The sequence below is a fragment of the Rhinoderma darwinii genome, chromosome 1, assembly GCF_050947455.1.
Source record: "Rhinoderma darwinii isolate aRhiDar2 chromosome 1, aRhiDar2.hap1, whole genome shotgun sequence".
NCBI lineage: Eukaryota > Metazoa > Chordata > Amphibia > Anura > Rhinodermatidae > Rhinoderma > Rhinoderma darwinii.
This window is the reverse complement of record NC_134687.1, coordinates 602,065,012-602,089,434: the sequence shown is the minus strand read 5'-3', so window position 1 is coordinate 602,089,434 and position 24,423 is coordinate 602,065,012. Positions and strand designations below refer to the sequence as shown.

The following is a 24,423-nucleotide window of genomic DNA, read 5'->3' as shown; positions in this document are numbered from 1 at the left end:
CAGATCTATCCTGGACAGCCCATCCTAAACAACTTGAGCTGCCATAAAGCACTGTACTCTGGGGTACTGCTTATTTATGATGTTCAATTATTTAGGTTTACATCATTTTACACAGCTTAGTGATAGGTGTAAACACCATAACTTCTACAATGAAAGGTCGTGGCGCATGTTCTTTCCAGAACCTGAATTAACAACGTTATGTGAGGATAATAGGAAGATCAGTATCGGTAAAACTGAATTTTTAGTGCAGCTCTGGATGTGACTGGAGTAGAAGATATGACACACACTTTGGTTTTACTTTTCAAATGACTAAATTGCAGGTGAACTTTGACCTTCTAGATTTTCAGAAGTGAAAGTCGATCGTTGGTGTGAATTACCCGTGGGGTGTTCACCAGCTGCCATTGCTGAATAATGTATAACGTAGGGTGTTTTGTGCGGTGTAACCCCGAATACTACGAGAGCAGATACAGGGATCCTCATCTGACTGGTGTGTTTCATCCCCTTCAGTGGTGAAGTATCGAGTGACTGTTCACACCGGGAATGTGAGTGGAAGTGGAACTGATGCTAATGTATTTATCTGCCTCTTCGGAGAACTGGGGGATACCGGGGAACGATTCCTCATCGACTGCAAAAACAATATGAACAAGTTTGAAAAAGGCAATGTAAGTACAGGGTGAAGGCGGGCTGTATAAAGCAACACAGTAGCTGGGGGTTCATGCTTTATTGCCACAATGAGTTCTAGGGTCATGGAAGACACCTCAGAGATAAATAAAAACACATGTAGCAGAGCTGTGTTTTCTATTCAAGACAATTTATGGTCACATCATGATGTGGTTTTCCATAGAATCTACTGAGATAATGCACAAAAGAACCGTTCAATGACAAACTCGGCCCTGCTACATCTGTATACAGTAAACCTGTACAGAAAATATAAAATAAGATAGATACATATTAAACTTATAGAGATAGATATGAGATGATAGATAGATAGATAGATAGATAGATAGATAGATAGATAGATAGTCCAACAGCACCAGTATATAAAACATAGATGGGTGCAAGTCCCAGGGAGCCAACAGAAAAAAAACCCACAATAATCCCTTCTAGATACAGAATATTGAGAGAGAGAGAGCGCGAGAGAGAGAGAGAGAGAGAGAAAGAGAGCGAGAGAGAGAGAGAGAAAGAGAGAGGGAGAAAGAGAGAGTTTTTTTCAAAGTGCCCTCTCCCTGGTGGCAAAGAGTCTTAAACGTCCCTACAGCCAGGAAAAGCTTCTGAACTATGTTATGCAGTGCAACTAGTTATGCCAATGAGACATTACTAGCTTTACCCTGCTCTCCAAGTAGAGGACAGCATCACTCTCCTGAACAATGCAGAAGAGCTCTGTCAACACAGGAAGGAGGAGGTAAGTGAGGTTAACTGTTTTTTTTGGGGGGCTATAGGCACTAAATGGCCACTATATTCCACATATTTCTATGGAGCTTTGATGTTCTGTTCTCCCCTGCCCATAACTGTGACAAATATAATATTAGGACATGAATTTAAAAAATAGAGGTTCACAAAAAAACAGTAGAATGACAAATTCATCTAGATCTCTTTCTCTCCATACACATCTATTGCTGCTTTCAAAACTCTGTCGGTTGCCCTTAGAAACAGGCAGCAGTTTAGCTCTACCCCGCTGTCAGTCATGTGACATAACTGCTTAGCTCTGTGTAGCTGTCATTTTGGCACCCACAATGCACTGCTCTCTTGTAACAGGAATCCAGCAGAATTCTGCATATAGCTTTAGACATGAATGGAAAAGAAAGATTTAATTGTGAAATGTTGTAAACTGTTTTTCAGAAGTGGAGTTTAATAGCACATTATTGATTTCGATGTCGGCTCCTTTATGTGCTATATTATTGAATCATTTCCTGTCGTTATAGGTAAGGGTTTAGTCACACAAACGGGTGTCAAATCGACTGTGAAAAATTGCAGTTTTTTAATGGTCGAGTTGCCTCCATGTGGGAACCGATTTCACAGATCCCTCATAGACTTGATTCTATTGAGGTATCCGTGAAAACTGGCAAAAATAGGACGTGTCCTATTTTTTCACGGGCCGATCACGCGGTCCGTTAAAAGAAACGTCAGTGTGAATAGCCCCATAGAAGTACATTCATTTTAATGCAGCTGTGACGGGTGTAAAAAAATAGACCATCGCATAGTCAATTATCCTGTTCATGTGAATAAGCCATAACACACTGAACACCAAGTTTTCATTATTACCAGCTAAGAGATTTCCTATTCCTTTTGTGCTCACCCCTGCACACAGGGCCGATTCTAGCGTTTCGGGTTTCGGCTGCCTGAGGCAAAAATTTATATGGCGCCCCCCAGATCTTGATTGACATCCCCCCTGGCTGTTCTACATCACTAGCAGCCTCCTCCAACTTCTACCCAGAGAAAACAAGGCAATGGCGCATCCGAGAAAGTTGGAGGAGACTAGTAGTGATGTAGAACAGCCAGGAATATGTCAATCAATCATGGAAAGGTGGTTTTGGAGGCAGGACTGTGTGACTCTTCAGGATAGCGGCACCTCCCCATGAACCTTTCTAGAATAATTAGCATATAGTGTGCTCTATTTTTAATAGTTGATTTTATAGATTTTGCTGCGTCTGTAAAAAACATACAGGGGAATGTTTGGAAATATTGTCAGGTCATATATTACCGCATAGTGGCGGTTCAAGGGGACAAAACTACCTGACAGGTTCCCATTAAATAAACAAATGATTTGCAACAATTCCATCTGCTCTACAATTTGGTTATTATAAATATATCCTATATAATTACAGCACCAGAAGAAAGCTCTGACATATATACGGCACAAGAACAAAGCTATGCACATAAATACAGCACTAGAACCAAGCTCCGTACTTAAATACAGAACCAGAATAAAGCTCAGTACATAAATACAGCACCAGAACCAAGCTCGGTACATATATATAGCTCCAGAACCAACTCAGTACATAAACACAGAACCAGACACAAGCCCAGGACATAAATACAGTACGAGCACAAATACAGTTCAGTTCAGAGATCATTTTCAAATTCAATGTAACTCCTGCCATATAGGTTTGTACAGCGTAAAACTACAGCTCCCAGCATGGCCCCAACAATGGTAAGGATATGCTGGGAGTTGCTTCTTTACAAAAAAAAATCATACCACCCATCATCTCGCTGCAGATCAAACAGTGACTTCAGTACTGATTAGAGGCAGAATAAACATTTCTATTGAGTGACTCATAGGTGACGTCTTCTCAGATTGGAGTCGTTCTTTTTCTCTTCTCTTCTCCATCCGGTCCAGAGCTCATGACGACTTCTCTGGGTCATGGCCCATTTCTGGAGTTTGCCGCTCAGATGTCTTCAGCTTCTCACTTTTCAAACATTTCCACACCTATAAATGAAGATAAAATTCTCATGGTGCCACACACTACGCCCCTAAATATAATAGCGCCATACACTGTGTCCCTGATTATAAAAAAGCTCACACACACACACACACACACACACACACACACACACAGTGCCCCCTATAGATAGTGCCCCCTGTAAATAGTGCCCCCTCATATAGCCACATGTAGATAGTACCCCCTCATAGAGCCCCCTGTAGATAGTGCCCCCTCACAAGGCCCCTGTTGATAGTGCCTTCTCACAGAGCCCCCTATAGATAGTTCCACTCATAGGGCCCCCTATAGATAGTGCCCCTCATAGAGCTCCCAGGAGACAGTGCTCCTCATAGAGCTCCCAGGAGACAGTGCCTCTCATAGAGCTCCCAGGAGACAGTGCCCCTCATAGAGCTCCCTGTAGACAGTGCCCCAGATAGGACCCCCGTATAGAGTGCCCCACATAGAGCCAGTATCCCCCACACGTAGTGCCCCCTATAGACCCTCCTGTAGATAGTGCCCCCATAGAGCCTCTTGTAGATACTGCTCCCCTATAGAGCCCTCTGTAGATAGAGCTTCCAGTAGATAGTGCCCCTATAAAGCCCATCTGGAGATAGTGCCCTACATAGATATTGGCCCCCATAGATCCACTTGAAGATAGTGCCCATATACAGCCCCCTGTAGATAAAGCCCCCCTGTAGATAGAGCCCCCTGTATATGATGCCAATCACACTGTTAACTAAAAAAATAAAAATTAATTACATACTCACCTGATCCCATTCCCGCGCCATCCTCTAGCAACGCAGGCCTGGTTTCTCTTGACCAAGTCTACTGGAGCTGAACGACGCAAGCGGCGCAATTATCTCATTGTGCCGCTTGCGTAATTGAATGGCGCTGTATGGCAGGGCCTTTTAATGATGCAAGCGGCGAGATTGCGTCATTGTTCCGCTTGCATCGTTGAAAGGCGCTGAATGGCAGGGTAAGGAACTAATGTTCTTTACCCTGTCAACGCTACCAGTTGTATCTGCGTCCTATAGACGCAGATGCAATTATAGTGTAGGAGGGTGTGGCGGCAGTTAGGTTTCAGTGGCGCCGCTGCCCCCTCAGAGAAACAGCAGGCTGTCGCCTGAGGCGGGATGCTCACCTCACCACATGGACGGTGGGCCCTACCTCCACATATAATTTCCTAGAGTAATACATTGTAGAAAATCTTCAGCTGTGTAAGGGGACATGTGTCTCATTTAAATGTGGGCATTAGCAGTACCAGCATGGATGGCGTTTTTGGCTTAGGTGGCTTGGTGCCATAGTTCCTGGTAAGCTGCAGCTGCCTCAATCCTCATCTCTTTTTATGTATTGAAGCAGTACCAAGAACCTTCTCTTATCTCCAGGCAGATGAGTTCATCATTGAGGCTGTGACTCTGAAGCAAGTGAGGAGGGTCCGCATTGGGCATGATGGGAAAGGAGGAGGCTGCGGGTGGTACATGGACAAGGTGGTAGTGAGGGAAGAAGGAAAACCTGAGACAGAAGCAATTGAGTTTCCTTGTAACAGGTAGGACCAAAAAAGCTAATAAAATAGTACAAAGCACTAATAATACATACCAAACCTCTTGTAAATAATATATGAATTGTGAGTTATAATGTTATTCAGGGTTGGCTCTACTTCAGTCTGGGTCACAGTAGGCTCTTTGTTCTCCCCATCCACTGTGCCAGTGTGGGTGGTGCTCATCTGCAGTGGCTTGGCAAGAGCACCTTTACTGCGTTTTCGTGTCTGACCAGTTTTGCCAGATGGTCAATCTGACCCTGATATTGTTGGTTGATCAGTGAAACTTCATTAGTTCATGTATTGAATAATATTAGGTGGCACCACCTGGTGACTGCAGTTAAAGGAAAAAAATATGGGGCCATAAAAACGAATTCAGATAAAAAGTGGAGACTTTCTCATTCTGCTTTTACTCTATATTTGGGTATGTAACATAGAAGAATACCTTGAGGCTGCTATGGGGCCCTGGAAGGTGTGGCCCCAAGCTCTTTTTGGCTCCATTCTCTATATGGGCTGAAAACATGTAAATGTTAAGATACAGCTTCCCATCTCTCATATGGAGGTGGCATGAGACAGTTCTTGAAGGAAGCCATATTATTGCTATGGTGCCCAGTCCTCTGCTTCAGCCATGATTCTACTGTAGATACGTGTTGTCATCTTAATATTATGTGATGTACTGTTATAATATGTGTGTTTGCTGAACAGGTGGTTTGATAGAAATGAGGACGATGGTCACATAATTCGAGAGCTGGTCCCAATAGGAGATTCGCAGAATCTGAGAAGTAAGATCATTAATTATAGCTTTCTTTATCATTTTGGTATTTTAACTACTTTTTGACAGTTTTTACACTGTAAACCATCAATAAGCTGCTGTTGATGTATCTGCTATAGTTTAGTGTCTCTAGTAAGCATCTTGAGTGCTTAAAAGGCCTTTCCTACTTTACTTACTTTATGGCATGTCCACAGTAAATATTATAAATGTCTGACAGCTGGGGTCCCACCTCTCGGAGAATCACCAATTAGGAGAGCACTAGTCCCCTGATACTGTCCTGCAAATCAAGGCTGTCATATATAGGAGACCAAATGGGGACATTGACTTACAAGTGCATAGCTCTTTCCATTAGTATTTGAGAGCTACGGAAACAGTCCTGTCTGATAGGTGGAACCCCTGTGGATCTGACATAAATGTCTAAAGGGGGGGGGGGGTAAGCTCCTAAATTATTATCTCTATTTATTGTGCTGTAAATTCACTCTATTGTATCCTGTTATCAGGCTGAGGAGAGGCTGACTGTAGTATTTTTCAATCAGATAACTGAAGGGTCATTTTACATGGCCCGATATAGGCCGTGAAAATAGGCACCGATCAACAAGACATTTAATTGATCGGCGCCCGTTGACTCTTTTCACAAGGAGCAATCATCGTTAATGTATGTGGACGAAAGATCCTTACTACGATCGTCCCGATATATTTCCATCATGTCGGCAGTACATCTCCCTGTTTACACAGGGTGCAGCTAACTAGCGACCATTTTATTGGCCGCATAAACGAGCAGATCAGCCAATGAATGGGCGTTTTCTCGTTTATTAGCGGATTGTCGCCCACATATGAACGCTCGTTTGGCCAATCATTGGCTCGTGTAAAAGGGCCTGGAAGAAAGTCAAGAAAAATACTTGCCCCTATGATTACTAGTCTATGTAACATATTACCAGTTATGAGGACCTCCAAAATCATTTACATACTAGTACATAGAGTTGTGACTGATATCAACCTTTTGAGCTCCTTTAATATCCCTCACAGCACGACTACGTTAACATTATGCAGGTATCAATCTTCCGATCAGACTTGTTGGATGTCCACTGGACAATGAGCCAAGCTGTCCTAAATATTCACACAAGCCATAACAGGATCTGTCAATAGCAGTTATCTTGCTTGTTGACATTTTCCAGGGAGCAACAATTTTTTTTTTACTACACAAAGAAAAGAAACAAAAAAAATTAAAATGACAAAAGGTAATAAATATACAGTATATTACAAAGAATGGTGGAGCATCACTGTAACATATTTTCTGCCTGCTATAAGTGTTTTGATTTAGGACCATACACAGTCCAAGTAGGAGAGATGTTAATCGTAATACTGTGTATATTCGTGAAAACTGCTTGAATAACTAGAGGTGTAACTTGAAGCTCCTGGGTCCTAATACAAAATCAATAACAGGATCTTTCACCTTCCAAGTGCCGTTTTTAAAATGGGTGATTTCCCATGTGTCAGAGGTCTCACAGGGGCCCAAATCTGACGTCTGCAGATGTGTCCTTCCTTACCTTTCCTCTTATCTCAACATATCCTATGTGTGGTGCGAGATGACCATGATTTTGCGATACTCTGTCACAAGATGTCTATGCTATAGGTGGCCACCCAGTGGTTGTGATGTGAGTAGCAGCCTGTGAACAGTTTTGCTAGCATATCGTGATATTGTATTGCATTTGTTTCATGATAAATTGGAGTATTTAACCAAATTCAAGCAAAAGTAAGGGTGTACACATCTATACTTCTTATTCACCTATAGCTACGTCTTTGTCATTTATTCATAGAAAAGCTGTTATTGACTGGTAAGTCCCTTGTTGTTTAATTGATTCTGATATCCTACTTTTTAGATCCTGGAGATTCCTTGATTTTCTTTGTAACTTCTTTTCGCCTCCTGTAGGTATAAGTTACCACTTCCACATTAAAACAGGAGATGTTAGTGGTGCCAGCTCTGATTCCAGAGTCTTTGTCAAGCTGTATGGAGAGAAAGGAGACACTAACAAGCAGTTCCTTCTTGTCTCTGACAACGACTTAGCTGACAACTTTGAGAGAGGACGGGTGGACAGCTTCACTATAAACACTATAGACATTGGGAAGGTAAGAGAAAGCATTATATAAAAGCCCCTTAAAGGGAAGGTGTCACGAAAAATATTTTTTTTATATGTTATTGCTTTTATTATGTCATTAAAATTAATTTTATTTATTTGTGTTTTTGTGTTGTACTTTTTTCTTTCTTTTATTTGTCTATGGGGGCTGCCATTTTTTTTTTAATCTCTGTATGTGTCGAATAACGACACATACAGAGAGGGAATATGGCACATACATCCCCATAGAGAATGCGAACGGGAGCCGTTCCATTCACTATAGTGTACACTGTCTGTGTGGGAACGGCGCATGCGCCGCTCCCACACAGTCCAAAAGGAAGGTCTTCGGCAGAGCGACATCCGGCGCCATTTTTATGTGGACCAGAAGCCGCGGCCGGACAGTAAGATGACTACTTCCGGTCGCGGCTTCCGTCCATATGTTCAGAAGCAAGCACTAGGAGCGGAGGGAGCGGCGACAGCGGCAGCGAAAGTGGCGGCGGCAGGAGCAGGTAAGTTATGTTTGTGTATGTGATGTGTGTGTATGTTCGTGTTAAACTGTCTGATTACCACTGTATCTAATCCTCCTACACTGTGCATTCGTTCAAAAAATGGCAGCACACAGTGTAGGAGGTTTGAACATTCAACCCCTCCTTTCTCTTGGCACTAGCCAGGATAAAGGAGGGTGGATTGTTGGAGGACACTAGAGCGAGTGTGTCTTCTCCAATTTTGCAGCATAAAGCAATGAGTTTGCTTTACCACATGCCATTGCTGCAATTTTGGGAATTGCTCCCTCTAGTGACCAGCACATGGAAATGTTATCAGTTAGAATCTAATTTATAATATTTCCTGATTTGTGAAAAAAATGTAAAAAATTAGAACAATGTGTAATCATTTATATACTAACAGTTTAACAAAAAAAATATATATTTTTTTCTAGTGACACATTCCCTTTAACAATACTCTACCAAAGATGGGGAGACCATTTTTCATTATCTCTTTCCTATGCAGAGAAATCATTGATTGAAGTTACAAGCTGCAGCTCCTCTAATCCATTGTACCCAGAAAACACTTCCTGCCCTGTGCTTTGTAGTTCAGTCTTGTCATAGGAATATGGAGGTGGATGAACATTTGAATCCTCACAATGTACTCATCTTTGCTGCCGCTGTTTAACTTTACCGTGGGATAAACAGAGTACGGTTTCGTAACCCTTAAAACAATAACTGCGTGTGACAGTCCCAACTCCTTTAAGCTACCCCTTTACCTTTCTTCCACCAAATGATGACACTGAGACTTAGAGCTGGCATGAATTGGCCACAGCAGCCATTTTATTAACAAAACAGAAAAACAACGCATTAATAAATATCATCAACAAAATACCAAATAAATAACCATAAATTAATAACCTTTCCACGCAAACCCCCATCCAAACTTCATTCACGTGAAAACCATACCCCTCAATATGGAAAATTGGGAAGGTCCTTGGAGCTAATAAGAAGGATCTGACGACATTCTGCCCATATCTGTATTTTTACCCCCAGCCGTCCTGCACCAGGTTTAGGGGCACCATGCGAACCGCAGATGGCTAAAGCATTTCTATTTTTCTCCCCGGGACCCCACCCAGCAAGAGCCCATATAAACCAGATCCCCACCATGTATAATCTGGGAGGGACCATCACCAATATGAATCCCTCCCCCAACATTTTTAACCAACTCCAAGGACACCCCAAAACGAGCATACCTTGACCACCTCAAGTATGCAAGTTCCCCCTCAACAAAATGGCACGTTCGATTCCCTCCTGAATCCGCAAAGCCCACAAATCAATGCCCACCGCAGTCAAATGCACACCATCAGCCAACCAATAATTCCCCGTACCATCCTCGAAGTCATAATGCCTCACAAATACTCCACCATTCCGCACCACAAAAGCAGACACAGCCCTGTTCACTTTCACACAAGCCCTGTTAATACCACCCACCGACCTGACGGATCTCCACCTCTGCCGATGCACCATCTCCGACCAAACTACCATTACCCGAGGAAAAAACGCCCACAACCGCAGATCATACTTCACGTCCCATATCAACTCCCGAAACGCCCGTACCCCCAGGTCATTCCCTTCAATATGTAGCTCCAACACATCACACAGCGATGGAACTCCGGCAGAACCCTCCCCCAAGACATACCACGAAAACCAAGCCAGCGCACGATGGCCGTCTCCCTGGAAAACCCCAGCTGCCACCTGTCCGGACGAACGTTGGCCCGCAACGCACCCCAATGGGCATAGGAATGTTCAAAAATCCAAACCAGAGACGGGGAGGGATCTGAAAGAAAAATTCAGCACAGTTAATACAGACACTTAAGAAGAACACCGCAGCATTACCCCGCCCCCCCTCATGAAACATAACACCCCTTAACTAGTCAGCACCCCCCACCCTTACACTCAAACAAGATGGGGACGAACATACAGCCGGAAATGCTGGGACGCCCACCTCCCTATACTCCGCACTGCATCAGGCCCAAGACCCCACCTAACCGCCTCTGTGGCAGCCCCTGTCCAAAACGAGTGTGGCGCAAATGCCGTCTCATCCAAACCTACGCAGGACAAACATTTTCAGAACACCATGGTGAATTGATACCTCGACAGAAACCTACCATATGCATGACACAACAAAGGCCCACCCCTACACCGGCCATACCCGAAATAAGCCCCCAACAAACGAACCGGACACATAACCGCGCCCATCACCTCCTTCAACACCACTTGCCGCCCCCTCCCACTCTGATCCGTTTTGGAACGACTAATCCAAAACTCCACCCGATCCCCCAAGTGCACCACATCATCCAGCAACAACCCCCCGGGCCGCACCCCATTGGGTGACACCAACTCCCCCACCCGCAACGCACCAAAAAAGGCCCAAGAAAATGCCAACTGAAAGAGGACAGATTCATACACTGACATGCACACCACCTTCGCCGCCATCCCCAATTTTTCTAAAAACCCAAACGACACTGGGCGCTGCCTATCAGGCGCCATCCGCCCCGACGGAACCCCCTTATGGCCTGGCCTACCAAAAATTATTTTTGAATGAATTGACCTTCGCCACCAACCAGCCCGCAGCAGACACATGACCCAAAAATGCCAACATCGCCACTACTTGATCCTCATAAGAAATCACTACATCCAACACATCCAGTCAAGTCTCCCATTCACGCCAGGCCGTCTCATAAACGATCCACGTCCCCGGAGCCAATGAAGACCGGATCAGACAATTCGCTGCTTCTAGACCAGCTCCCACCCACAAGTGCTGAGGGCATGATAGCCCAATCGCGTCTGCCTCCGGGACTAACTCCCTGAAACCGCTCCCACTGCAGGCGAGAAAGAGAATCCGCAATTGAGTTATCCACCCCTGGGACGTGAACAGCCGTAACCCAAGCATTCAATGATAGATAAAGAAGGACCAAATGCCGTAACAAACAAACAACAGGGGGAGATGACGCCGAAACATAATTAATTGCCATCACCAACCCCATGTTATCACAATGAAAACGCACCTTCTTATTCCTAAACCTGCCTCCCCAAATAGTCACCGCCAACACAATAGGGAACACCTCCAAAAATGCCAAGTTACGTACCAAACCTACCTCCACCCACTTACCCAGCCATTTAGGCCCCGAAGCCCACGCTCCCCGAAGCATCCGTGAACAATTCCCAATCCACATTCTCCACCACCGGGGCCATGATGATTGACCTCCCATTATACTGCCCCAGGAAATCACTCCACACTCTCAAATCCTCCCGGTGTTCCTCCCCCAACCGAATAAAATGATGTGGGGCCTTCACTCCCGCCGTAGCCCTCGCCAATCTTCTACAGAAAACCCTTCCCATAAGGCATAATGCGACAAGCGAAGTTAAGCTTCCCCAGGAGAGATTGCAAGTCCTGCAACTTAATCTTTCTCATGAGGCACGCCCGTCCCACCAACAACTTCAAATCCTACAATTTCTCCTGGGGGAGCCTGCATTCCATCCTCTCTGAATCAATTGTGATTCCCAAAAACACCAGGACCTACCTTGTACTCTCCGTTTTATCTGGCGCAAGGGGCACTCCAAAACGACCTGCCACCAACTCCGCCGTTCCCAACAAATTCCCGCAAACAGGTGAGCCCGCCGACCTTACACACAGGAAATCATCCAAGTAATGGATGACAGAGGCAACTCCCGCCACCTCCTGAATCACCCATTCCAAGAATGAACTGAAGGCTTAAAAATAGGAGCATGAAGTAGAGCAGCCCATCAGAAGACAACTGTCCACAAAATACGAACCCTCCCAGTAACAACCCAACAGCAAAACACTTTCGGAATGCACTGGAAGCAAATGAAAAGCCGACTCCACGTCCGTTTTTGCCATGAGAGCTCCCCTACCATACTGCCTAACCCACTCAATCGCCGCGTCAAAGGACGTATAAACAACCGAACAAAGTGCTGGATCTATACCATAATTAACCGAACCCCACCGCGGATGCGACAAATGATGTATTAACCGAAACTTATTAGGCTCTTTTTTAGGCACGATACCAAATGGAGAAACTACCGTGTCAACAAAAGGAGGGGACAAAAAAGGACCCGCCATTCTCCCCAGCCGCACCTCCTTACCCAATTTTTCAGACACAACCGCCGGGTAGTCCCGTGCAGATTTCAAATTCCGTAACGAAAAGGGGACGACATGAGAAGGGGGAGGGATCCGGAAACCGACTCGAAACCCCTCCTCTAACAAAATCGCCTTCTCCCTATCCGGGAATCTATTTAGATACGGCAGCATCTCTCCCAACTTCACCGGCGTCGCTACCATGGCTGCCTGCTGCGCTACCTCTCCCCTTTCCTTTCTTAAAACATCTCGCTGCTCCATGGGACGCTCCACTACAGACCGAACAGGAGTGCTTAAATTTTCACCCTGCTCCAAACTTACACTGCCCCTCATTAAATTGCCAACACAGGCCAAACTTTCCACCTGCGTTATTCCCAGATTGGCCCCCAGCCCTCTGCTGACTAAACTGGCCGGACCCCCCGACTAGCCCCTGGAAAGGACTCCTTCCCAAAACGCACAGGCGCCATAACCCTGAACCATAACCCGATATCCTTCTGCTCCCACCGTATAGTCAGGCGGACTGCCTTCCGTTGCCGGAACTGCTCATCATACCGAAGCCACGTCATACCCCCATACACCCTGTAAGCTTCCCTAATGGCGTCCATATAACAAAAAAGGCCCGAGAAATTATCCGGCCCCTTCTCCCCAATCACATTCGCCAAGATGGCAAACGCCTGCAACCAATTAGGAAACATCTGAGGTATCAGCCTATACCTCCGTTTTTCCTCCTCCTTTTTACTTTCAATCCGCTTGGGCTTATCCAAATTGAACTTCTCCTAGGGGAGAAGCAAGAAGATCTCCACATACTCATCCTTCCAGATCTTTTCTTTGAGTTCTGATTTTAAATGAGTCCCGAACTGCCCCTCAAAACACACATACACCTCCCCCTTGGCCCTATCATCCAACCGCATCCGATCCACCTCCCCATCCTTTTCCATCTGAACTGACACAGCCACACCCACGTCACAAACCACCTGCACGCCCGGTACCACTGGCTCACCCTCCAAACCCTGCAGAATCCCAACACCCCCGCTCCAGTAATTACTGCAAACTACCCAATAACCCCCGCACCACCGATCAATCCCCTAATCCTACCCCGCTGCTACCTGACTCAACTACCCCGCACCCACAGATACATCCCCTGACCCCGGGGACCTAAAAATGGCAGGGATAGGATAAGATAAAGACATAGACTCACCGGGCTGCGTAGCAGCTGTGATCCCACCAGCCGGTAGACCCGGATCATCCAGCCGTCCCGCACGATGGCCTCCATCTTCCTCCCGACTCCGTGATGACAAACCTGGAGGGCAACTCCTGTTACCCCCTGCTGCAGGCACGCTGTCCACCACCGCCAGAGCCCCGGCAGGCCGTCGACCATCCGACCCGTAGCCAGCGGGACACCGCCCACCGCCGTCACCCGGCACGACCACCGACCGTGGCCGCCTCGCGGTACTGCGACGTCCATCTTGTCCACAGGTGGATCGCCCGTCTGGAACATCGCCAGGCCGGCCCACCGCCGATCCAGGAGAGACTGACTTGGAGCTAGGTGGCGTCCCCCTTCTCATGGGGACCGAGCCACCCGCTGCCGTTGGATCCGGCCGGGAAACGGGATTCCTGCCAGAACGGGGCCTGCGGCCTGTAGGTGAGGTCCCAGCCTCCCTGTCTCCAGGGTCCCTGGAGGGGCTCCCAACCCTGCACCGGAACCAGGGAGTGACATCTGGGCTGAATCGGGATGGCGGCCGCGCCCCCCCGTGACCGAAGCTGCCGTCCGCCCTGGGGAGCGCGATCCTGTGATCCCCTGCCTCTGAAACTCGATCAGGCCCACCCGCAGTACCGCGGGTGACCCAGGCCCAGCCGGGCCATCGACTAGACTGGCGAGCTGGGTCCTAAGTCAATCCGACCCATGCTCGCCGGCCATAGAACGCAGCTGTTCCAGGATTACCCGGATGTCCATAGAGGCACGGAGACGCGGGGATCCCAGAAGATGAAGCGAGCGGAGGAGAGAACTGCTCCTTCCTGTGTTTCTGGACAGACAGGTGGCTATTGATATCTCTTACAGCTTCCATAAGCGCTGTAACCATAGATTTCCTAGACTCCTGATTGCCAAATCGAAATATTTATGGAGTGACAACTTTTGGGGGAAATCATAATGGCGGACATATTGTTAGTCATCCAGCTTTTCCAGAAAAAGTTATATTTAAGAAATGACGCAAGGACTAATAAAAATAAGAAAATAGATAAATTATAGGATTTTTCACCTGTTCAATTATGAGGCACAGGCTCTAAATGTGCACATAGAGAACCTCCAGGGTGGGAAACGGGATGTCCCAGGAAGAATGTCCCAGTTGATGGTTTCCAGGAAGGATGTCCCTTCCTGGAAACCATCAACAAGTAAGCTGTCTGCTATTGACAGATCTTATTGTGGCTTGGAAAAATCCAAATTCCAAGTTACAGATAACTGAATCTTCTCCCTTTATTAATTTTTCTGGACATCTCCCCAAATTTCACCGTATACTACTAAAACAATATAACACTATAGCAATCTCAGAATGACTATTTAAGTTACTAATAAAGGGATTTTCAAAACCCTACAATGCAATTTAAAGAATTACTACCACAGCGCCCCCTGCTGCTTCTCACTTAAAATTGCATTTATTTGTCATTACCAGAATAGCTTTAGCTTTTATTGCTTCGTGTTTTATTTGCTTGGTTTCCAATAAACTTCAGCACGTCCATTATGTGATTCTGTAAGGAGCTTTAGAGACTTCCAGTATTAATAACTTTGTATTATTGTAACATTAACCCAGAGAAGCAGAATAAATTTGAAATTGAACTTCATAGAATGCTACAAAGTCTCTTGTTCTTTGTCATAAGCTCATAGGTACTGCTGGGACTTGTAGTTTTACATCGGGATACACAACCAGACTGTACCACTCCTAAGGGCCGCAATAAAACTTAAGGGGTATTCGCATCTAACTAATTTATGGCATGGATGTCAACAGTCTACACCATTCATATCTGATAGATGGGGGTTCCACTTATGGGACTCTCCCGTATCAGGAGTATAGGGTCCCCTGCTCCCATGTAGGAGTCTAGATGGCCGCACATGCATTTGGCTATCTCCATTGTAGTTTATAGAAGTCACAGAAACAGCTGAGCTTCTCACATCTTCCATAAGCTACAATAGAGAGCCGCAGAAGTGGCCACCTCTCCAGCTTGTCGTCTTCTCTCTGGAGTACTGAATCTGTGAATCTGAATCCGAATATTTCAAATGATAAAACTTCTTTGTTCGGACATAAAGGAAGAAAAAAAAATGCTCCTCTTCTCTTGTCTGCGGGGGGCCCGGATACCCTCATGCTGCCACATCAGACCACAGCGCATATATGGTCCTGATGCTGAGCACACGTCCTTGAGGCTGCTCAGTGTCAGGACCTGGTATGCGCTGGGGATCCAGGATGAGCAACCTTTTCCTTCGGGCCCGTTTGCAACCCCTGCTACCACAGACGTTATTCCTTTAGTGCCTTCTCATATCAGTACCAGACACACAGTGCCCCCTCATAACAGTGCCAGCCACACAGTGCCGACCCATTACAGTGCCAGCAACACAGTGTCCCCCATTATAATGCCTCCTCATTTCAGCACCAGCCACACAGTGCACCATTAATTCTTGCCCGTCCCTGATTCCGCACGTTGTGCCCGTCCTCACGACTCCTTATCTGTAGGACATGGAAGATATATATGAGCAGCCACTGGAGAGCGCTCACATGTATTTTCTAAATCCTACGCTGATATCTTTGGTCAGTGCAGGGAAGAGAGATTTTAGCTGCGGTCTAATGACTGCATTTCATTCCTTGCATTTGAAGGCTGTCGCTGTATTTTATCAGCTGTGGTTTTCGGAACCATCAGGACCCAGACATGTATGTCTATATAATGGTATTTGGAGGCCACAAAAAATTGCCTCATGGGCTGCAGATTCTACGTCAATTGAGATTAATTTCAATATATGTGACATGCTTTAGATTGCAAGCTCTGAGGACTAGGATCTCCTCTTGTTTTGGTATAATGTCTTTCACCCAAACAATCCAATGCTGCAGAATATGTATGCAAATAATAATAATAATAATAATAATGATAATAATAATAATAATAATAGCATTTTTTTCCCATCAGATCAATAAGCTGCTCATTGGTCATGACAATGTGGGGATTCGTGCAGGATGGTTCCTGGCTAATGTGGTGGTGGAGGTTCCAGCACACGGCAAGCAATACATGTTCCCGTGCAACCGCTGGCTCTGTAGGGATGAGTGTGATGGCAAAGTGGAGGTTGAAGTGTACGCCAGCGAGGTCATTGACATAGAGAAACGTAAGTTGAGCGTATTGTTATAGTAGCTGATACCTGTGGAAGATAGGATCTCTATACTATGTACATGATTATATACGTCTCCTGTAACTGTATGTCACTAAAATACCTGTGTCCATCGCATAATCCTTACCCTCTGGAAATAAACAATGTGGTCCCCTTTCAATGACAGCAACCAGAGATCTTGAAAAACAAGGAATTTATACACAGCATATATATCAATCAGAGAACTTCATGATACGGATGTAGCCATCTTTATCTTGACTCTGATAACTTGTTGCAGCGTGATATCACACAACAAAGGCAATTGAAAAAGTCAAGTTAAAGTTTCTTGCCGCTGTGTATTTAAGAGTCAAGTTAAAGATTACTACATCTGTGCAATGAGTATTCTTTATTGGCTCATACATAATGATTCATAGTGGGATCTATATCTCAAACTTTCCTTTTTCTCTCCAGTTGTTAATTATGAAGTTATCGTGACCACTGGCAATGTGCGAGGTGCAGGGACCAATGCCAGTGTTTTCATGCAAGTATATGGAGAACACGGGAAGACAGAGGAGACATCCCTACGAAGCCGCTCAAATGACTTTGAGAGAGGAGCTGTTGACATCTTCAAGGTTTCTGGCCCTAACCTGATATGCATCTTCTGTTCTGAACCTGTATACATAATAAATATATATATATATATATATATATATATATATATATATATATATATATATATATACATACACACACACACACACACACACACACACACACACACACACACACACACACATATATATCCATTATGATTGGAACCACTGATAGTACTCTGGATCCTTCTGATGAATATACATTAGACACTGGTTCATAATGAGTGTAGATTTTCAAAGTCTCCAAATAGTCTATGGACCAGCTCTATGCCTTATATAGAGGTATAACTTGAAGCTTCTGGGCCCCAATGCAAAATCTGTAACATAGCACCCATCTACCATGTGCCATATATAATACTGGTGTCTTCTTATGTCGCAGAGAGGCCATTGGGTCCCCTCTGGCACCATGGCCCAAATTGAGCAACATTTTTATTTTACAACAGTGACAACTACAGGCTATAATAAGCTACTGCACCTCAGAGAAAAATGTTTCTTTATTTTTGATTACATGTAGCTGAAAATTTCATTTGTGTCTAATTTTACAGTTTTATTGAATGGATATTTTGATTTTGCCACCCACTATAATGTGACCTTATCTACTCACAGATAGAGGCACTGGATATCGGGAAGATTCTCAAGCTTAGAATTGGTCATGATGGTACAGGTCTCGGAGATGGTTGGTTTCTAGAAACTGTTGAGATTAAACGTGTTGGAGTACAAATGTTGCCAGTGGCCCAACCACCTGACAAGAAGAAGAAGCCGAACAAGAAGAAGAAATCCAGCAAAGAAGAAGACGTGGAGATGCAGCCGAAAGAAGTGGTGGAGGCGTACAAGTTCGAGTGCAATAGGTGGCTGGCCCGAGGTGAATGTGATGGAGAAATTGTGGTGGAACTTCTTCCCCAAGATGCAGGACTTGAAGGTAAATTTTGAAAAATATCAAAAGAACAAAAATGGCAGATATTTGCAGATATATTTTAAAGAACAATAAATTAACACTGGACTCTTTACTCCTTTCATTTATTCTAATAAAGGGAAGGATTCTTTAGGATGACATTGCTTTTCATGTATTTTAATATCCTGATACGAATTGTAACCATACACAGCAAACTGCACAGCATGATACGATACGATAAGGCACATCTCACTGTATTAAACCTAGAGCTGCATTCATAATTCTGCTGGTTGCTGCTGGAAACAGTCAATAAGCTTTTCACTAGACACACCCCTAACAGCTTAAGCTAACCTCCAATAATGCAGGGGATAATAAGTTTATCATACATCAGATTGCTGTACAGTGCTTGGTGCAAAGATCACACAAAATGTGAATCACCAGAGCATGCTTTTCTGAAGACACTGAAAAAGCAGAAAATGCCAGAAGATTTCAGCTCTGAATCCTGCAGAATTGTGAATGCACCTCTGAGCTATGTCATTAAGCCAATAAAAGGTTTTGTATGTCTTCTTTCGCCTGGTACTGAGAATGATGGCCCGATGTGACAAAAAGTAGACCATGAGCATAGGAGACTAACATGCCATACTAGAAAAGTTGACAAGTTGAAATTAATTTCTAACTATTCATATTTCTAAAATCGCAAGAAAGCAAAGCCCCACCCCTGAGTATGATGCCACTCCCCTTTTCTTGCAAAGTCTTGTCCCTTTTAGATTCCACAATATTATAGTAGGCCTGAATTCCTCTTATATTCTTAGAACTTAATATAATGAAGTCAGCACAGCAGTCTCAGTTTATTATAACTATATACCGTAGAGTCATAATTCGCAGATAATTCACTAGTAGCCAAAGCAATATATTGTCTTGATCCCTTTACATTTATTTTTTCCAGAGAACACCTATGAAATCCATGTAGTTACCGGATCTGTGTGGGGCGCTGGAACTGATGCCGATGTCTTCGCCACTATTTACGGGGAGATTGGGGACACGGGTGAACGGCACCTAAAAAAGTCCAACCACCTGAATAAGTTTGAGAATGGACAGGTATTGTGTTCTGTTGATTGGGACCATCACTCTCTGATACATGTGTAGTGGAATTTAACCTCTACCTGCATGCGCCAGTGCCAGAATCCTGTCAATCTATGTGCTGTTTTGATGGCACTGCTCACTCCTGTGCTCAGTGCCAATGGTAAGATCAGCTATCACACTGACAGTCGATCCTGTACTGTGACAGGGACCTGAAATAATCAGTTCCCTGTCATAAACAACTCATGAACACAGCCCTCATGTTGAGCGCTGTGCTCCCCAATACAGAACGCTGCTTCAGCATTCAGGAGGTTGCTAAGGAACCCCATTATTTCATTAATGATGTCACAGGGATTCCCTATGAAACAAAGGCTTTGAGATATGCAGAGAAGACACAATCTGCGTCTTCACTGCTTGTCTCTGTTTATAGCTCACTGATAACCGTGATCTAATGGACTGTTACTATTAAATCAATGTTATTAGCTATCTATATAAGGGGCATCAGGGAATACATAGATCTTGTGATCACTGCTAACCTGTGCCTAAATAGTAAAACAATAATTAATGAATAATTTATAGTATACTACAAAAAAAAAGTTTTAAAAAATAAATCAAATTAGATTTTTTTTTAAAAAGTAATGGAAAAATAAAAGCCTCCCTCTGCAAAAAAATACACATCTCACCGAACCCACACCCATTAATTTTAGACATTCTGCATGAGAGCAACACGTTCTGCATGGATGCTCAGGTATTAAAATGTTTCTGTCAGGGAGAAGTTATGTTACCCCAAACCTAAAATAATTACCCAGGCTACCAATTTCATTCTGTTCCACCACGGCTTTACCTGCTTTTGCTCCTTTACTAAAAAAATAATAATCTGTTTTTGGATGATTATCCCCCATGTACAGATGCTACAGGAGGGGATACATTTAAAGCTAAAATAGGGTCTACTTTCTCAACGCTATAGCAATGCCATATGTTACAGAATGTACACATATTTAACATCGCTCTGCACAGGAGAATTAAAGTTTTAATTTTTAGGGTAAATATTATTCATTGAAAAAACTACCTTAAAGAGACTCTGTCACCAGATTTTGCAGCCCCTATCTGCTATTGCAGCAGATCGGCGCTGCAATGTAGATAAGAGTAACGTTTTTATTTTTAAAAAACGAGCATTTTTGGCCAAGTTATGACCATTTTCGTATTTATGCAAATGAGGCTTGCAAAAGTACAACTGGGCGTGTTGAAAAGTAAAAGTACAACTGGGCGTGTATTATGTGCGTACATCGGGGCGTGTTTACTACTTTTACTAGCTGGGCGTTGTGTATAGAAGTGTCATCCACTTCTCTTCACAACGCCCAGCTTCTGGCAGTGCAGCCACAGCCGTGTTCTCCAGAGATCACGCTGTGACGTCACTCACAGGTCCTGCATCGTGTCGGCACCAGAGGCTACAGATGATTCTGCAGCAGCATCAGCGTTTGCAGGTAAGTCGATGTAGCTACTTACCTGCAAATGCTGATGCTGCTGCAGAATCAACTGTAGCCTCTGGTGCCGACCCGATGCAGGACCTGTGAGTGACGTCACAGATCTGCACTGCCAGAAGCTGGGCGTTCTGAAGGGAAGTGGATGATACTTCTATACACAACGCCCAGCTAGTAAAAGTAGTAAACACGCCCCGATGTACGCACATAATACACGCCCACTTGGACTTTTACTTTTCAACACGCCCAGTTGTACTTTTGCAAGCCTCATTTGCATAAATACGAAAATGGTCATAACTTGGCCAAAAATGCTCGTTTTTTAAAAATAAAAACGTTACTGTAATCTACATTGCAGCGCCTATCTGCTGCAATAGCAGATAGGGGTTGCAAAATCTGGTGACAGAGCCTCTTTAAAATAGAGCATGAAATAATGAGGAAAAACTATATTTTTCCTTTTCCTGACCATTTGTCCCCAAATAAGACATAGAAACCTAATTGATATCTGCTCCAATTTTAAATAATAAGAAAGCGTCATGTGTACAGCAAAAAAAAAATAAAAAATCAAATTTTTGTAGCAGTTCTCAGCTCTGATTTGTATAGAAGGGCTCCAAGCGGGAAATCTCCATTTATTGTGCCCTACTAGGGCATTTGGAAAGGGGTAACCTAAAGTCCACTAATCTTCTAATCGATCTTTCTTGTCAATAAAAAATGGTCAGGAGTGAAAAATTCAGATGTTGTTTTTCACGTGGCGGCCGTCAACCAACATTTACTTTTTCTTTACATTTATCGCAGGAAGATGTTTTCAGCATCAATGCCATAGATTTAGGAGAATTGAAAAAGCTGAGAATCCGACACGATAACTCAGGGGCGAATGCTGCTTGGTTTCTGGACCGAGTGGAGATTGAAGATATGAAAGATGAAACAAAGTAAGTCCTTTGTATAGATGATGGGGAAGGGTCTGAAGACCTCCCGGACTGTCACTGACCATGGGATGGATCTGTGAAGGACATCTACTGTAAACGTCTTTCACTCTCAGGATCAGCGGGATGCCAGATTTGCAGATATTGTGGTCTTAGGAAATTTGCTTGGAACGTCAAAAAGGAGATAATGAGAAATTTGTATAATGTTGTAGCCCCAGATCATAATAATTCCCGAAATATCGGACTGAATGCATTGTGGTCATGTATCAATGCCTTTACAGATCCTGTCCGTAGATTAGGGGTTGCCGCTCACCAAGGCTTAGCAGAAGCTATTGCTAGCAACTCCACATGCTATTTGGCGGCCCAGGAACTTATAATTGCCCCTTTTAGATGTCCAATATTCATCCCTGTCTTCGTTCTTTTTTTCCATGTAGATACTTTTTCCCATGCCAAAGATGGTTGGCAGTAGACGAAGACGATGGTCAGATTTCTCGGATGCTGGTTCCAGTAAATGAAGCATTTATGAAGAAAGACGACGATGGGGAAGAGCAATCTCTTGCGACACTGGGATTAGAACAAAAAGGTTTGTGTGGTCTTGTCCGGGCAAAAAAGCCCCAACCACCATCATGTAATGGTGACGTTAAAATCAGGTCATAGACATTTGGCTGTCTGGCCATTTTCAAGAGAAAATGGGACCTCTCATTCCTTCTTTCTAAGATAATTTCACCCGAAAAATGGTGCTCAAAGAGACCTCTGCAGTTCTGCTGTTGCTATTTTGCCCTGTACAGCCATTCTAGGTGCATTTTCATCAATAGGGACTTTGCCCCATTGTAGCATTATGGCTACTTAGCTTATGCTGCTTAGCTCTTCCATTAAAAAAGGTTAATCATTGTTTAATAAAAAGTTCTACAACTGTCTAATACAGCTTGCATTACAATTCCTCACCATTCTCAAGATCTCTGTTTCTTGTCAAGGCTGTCAACATCTAGATACTACAAAACTGTCCTGATTGTGTCCTCTTAGCACAGGTGCACAACTCATTACACTTCCATTGTAAGCAGAGATCTTGAAAATGAATAATCTATATTTACATCCAACTGGAAAACCTTTAGTTTTGTCTGAAGTATCCTTTAAAGTGAATGTCTGCCCTTGAACACAATTTTTTTTTTTTTTTATATAAATTGTCTCAAAATTCTGTGCTGAATAATTTCTTAGTATATATTTGTAGCAGCTCCATTTTTCTGATGCAGAACTCCAAATTCCTTGCATTGACATAGAGTTAAATGATAAAATTCTGGCTGCCTGCAGCCACTACTATGGGGATAAAACAGTATGCCGTAAGCTCTTAAGCGCCCTCTAGTGGTGGCTGCAGGTAGCCAGAATGTTATCACTTAGTGCTGGGGATTTAGAGCTCTGTATCAGAAAAACAGTTTTCCGACCACTATAAAGATATATTAAGAAATAAATCAGCACAGAATTTTGGACCGATAAACAATATTGTGTTAAAAGATAGGCATTTCCTTCAAGCCAGTGTATTTCTGGCCGGAGGGTACCGTAATGTAGCAGAAGCCTTCACCCACTGTTTTCTATGCAGTAAGCAATAGCCCCGCCCATTTATCTAAGCCGCACCTCTTAGCCCATGGCATAAGATGGAGAGGATAATTTTTCTTCCAGACTTCTACTAGACTGTTTGCTGCGGAACTGGCAGTGATAAATATGTGTATTTATTTTCTTTCTGTCAAGGTTGAATGTCTCTAAAGACTTTCCATTAATGTCTCTCTTACCCTGATTTACCCCTTTCTGTCTTTCATTCTTGGAATTTTATGTATTTTAATGATGCTGTCACCATCTCAGCAACCGTGCTCTCCCAAGACTCCAATTTACAGCAGTAACATATGGTCTGTAATCTGAATACAGTTCTGAGGGGACTTCTTTATGTTCTCACTGTGTCTGTAACTACAAATCTGAGCCTTGAATTCACTTACTGCTGACATTAACCCCGAGCCATCTGGTACAATGGCAGACACCCGTCACCTGGGCTGAAGTAGTGATGTATACATTTTCCATTGCGTTGGTTATAAATACATTAGGAAATCCCATTTGTAATGTGCATTTTGGGAATGAATGATTTCAGATTTTGGAATGGACAGTGACTATCCTTATAGGTTGGCCAAGTGAATGAGGTTGTCCTTAGTGATATACTTGACCGTGGGATAAACAGAGTACGGTTTCGTAACCCTCAAAACAATAACTGCGTGTGACATTCCCAACTCCTTTAAGCTACCCCTTTACCTTTCTTCCACCAAATGATGACACTGAGACTTAGAGCTGGAATGAATTGGCCACAACAGCCATTTTATTAACAAAACAGAAAAAACAACGCATTAATAAATACCATCAACAAAATACCAAATAAATAACCATAACTTAATAACCTTTCCACGCAAACCCCCATCCAAACATCATTCATGTGAAAACCACACCCCTCCATACGGAAAATTGGGAAGGTCCTTGGAGCTAATAAGAAGGATTCTACCCATATCTGTATTTTTACCCCCAGCCGTCC

General features: G+C 43.9%; 1 protein-coding gene across 1 annotated transcript in view; it reads left to right on the top strand.

The window, feature by feature from the left end:
• The window catches only part of LOXHD1 (lipoxygenase homology PLAT domains 1), a 134,087-nt gene that overhangs the window by 43,049 nt on the left and 66,615 nt on the right, over positions 1-24,423 (top strand). The window contains exons 11-20 of the mRNA XM_075840641.1: positions 508-662; positions 4,805-4,965; positions 5,662-5,738; positions 7,659-7,855; positions 16,657-16,849; positions 17,303-17,463; positions 18,091-18,403; positions 19,323-19,474; positions 21,730-21,863; positions 22,292-22,440. Of these exons, the coding sequence (XP_075696756.1) occupies positions 508-662; positions 4,805-4,965; positions 5,662-5,738; positions 7,659-7,855; positions 16,657-16,849; positions 17,303-17,463; positions 18,091-18,403; positions 19,323-19,474; positions 21,730-21,863; positions 22,292-22,440 (1,692 nt within the window). The remainder of the gene's footprint in view (positions 1-507; positions 663-4,804; positions 4,966-5,661; positions 5,739-7,658; positions 7,856-16,656; positions 16,850-17,302; positions 17,464-18,090; positions 18,404-19,322; positions 19,475-21,729; positions 21,864-22,291; positions 22,441-24,423) is intronic.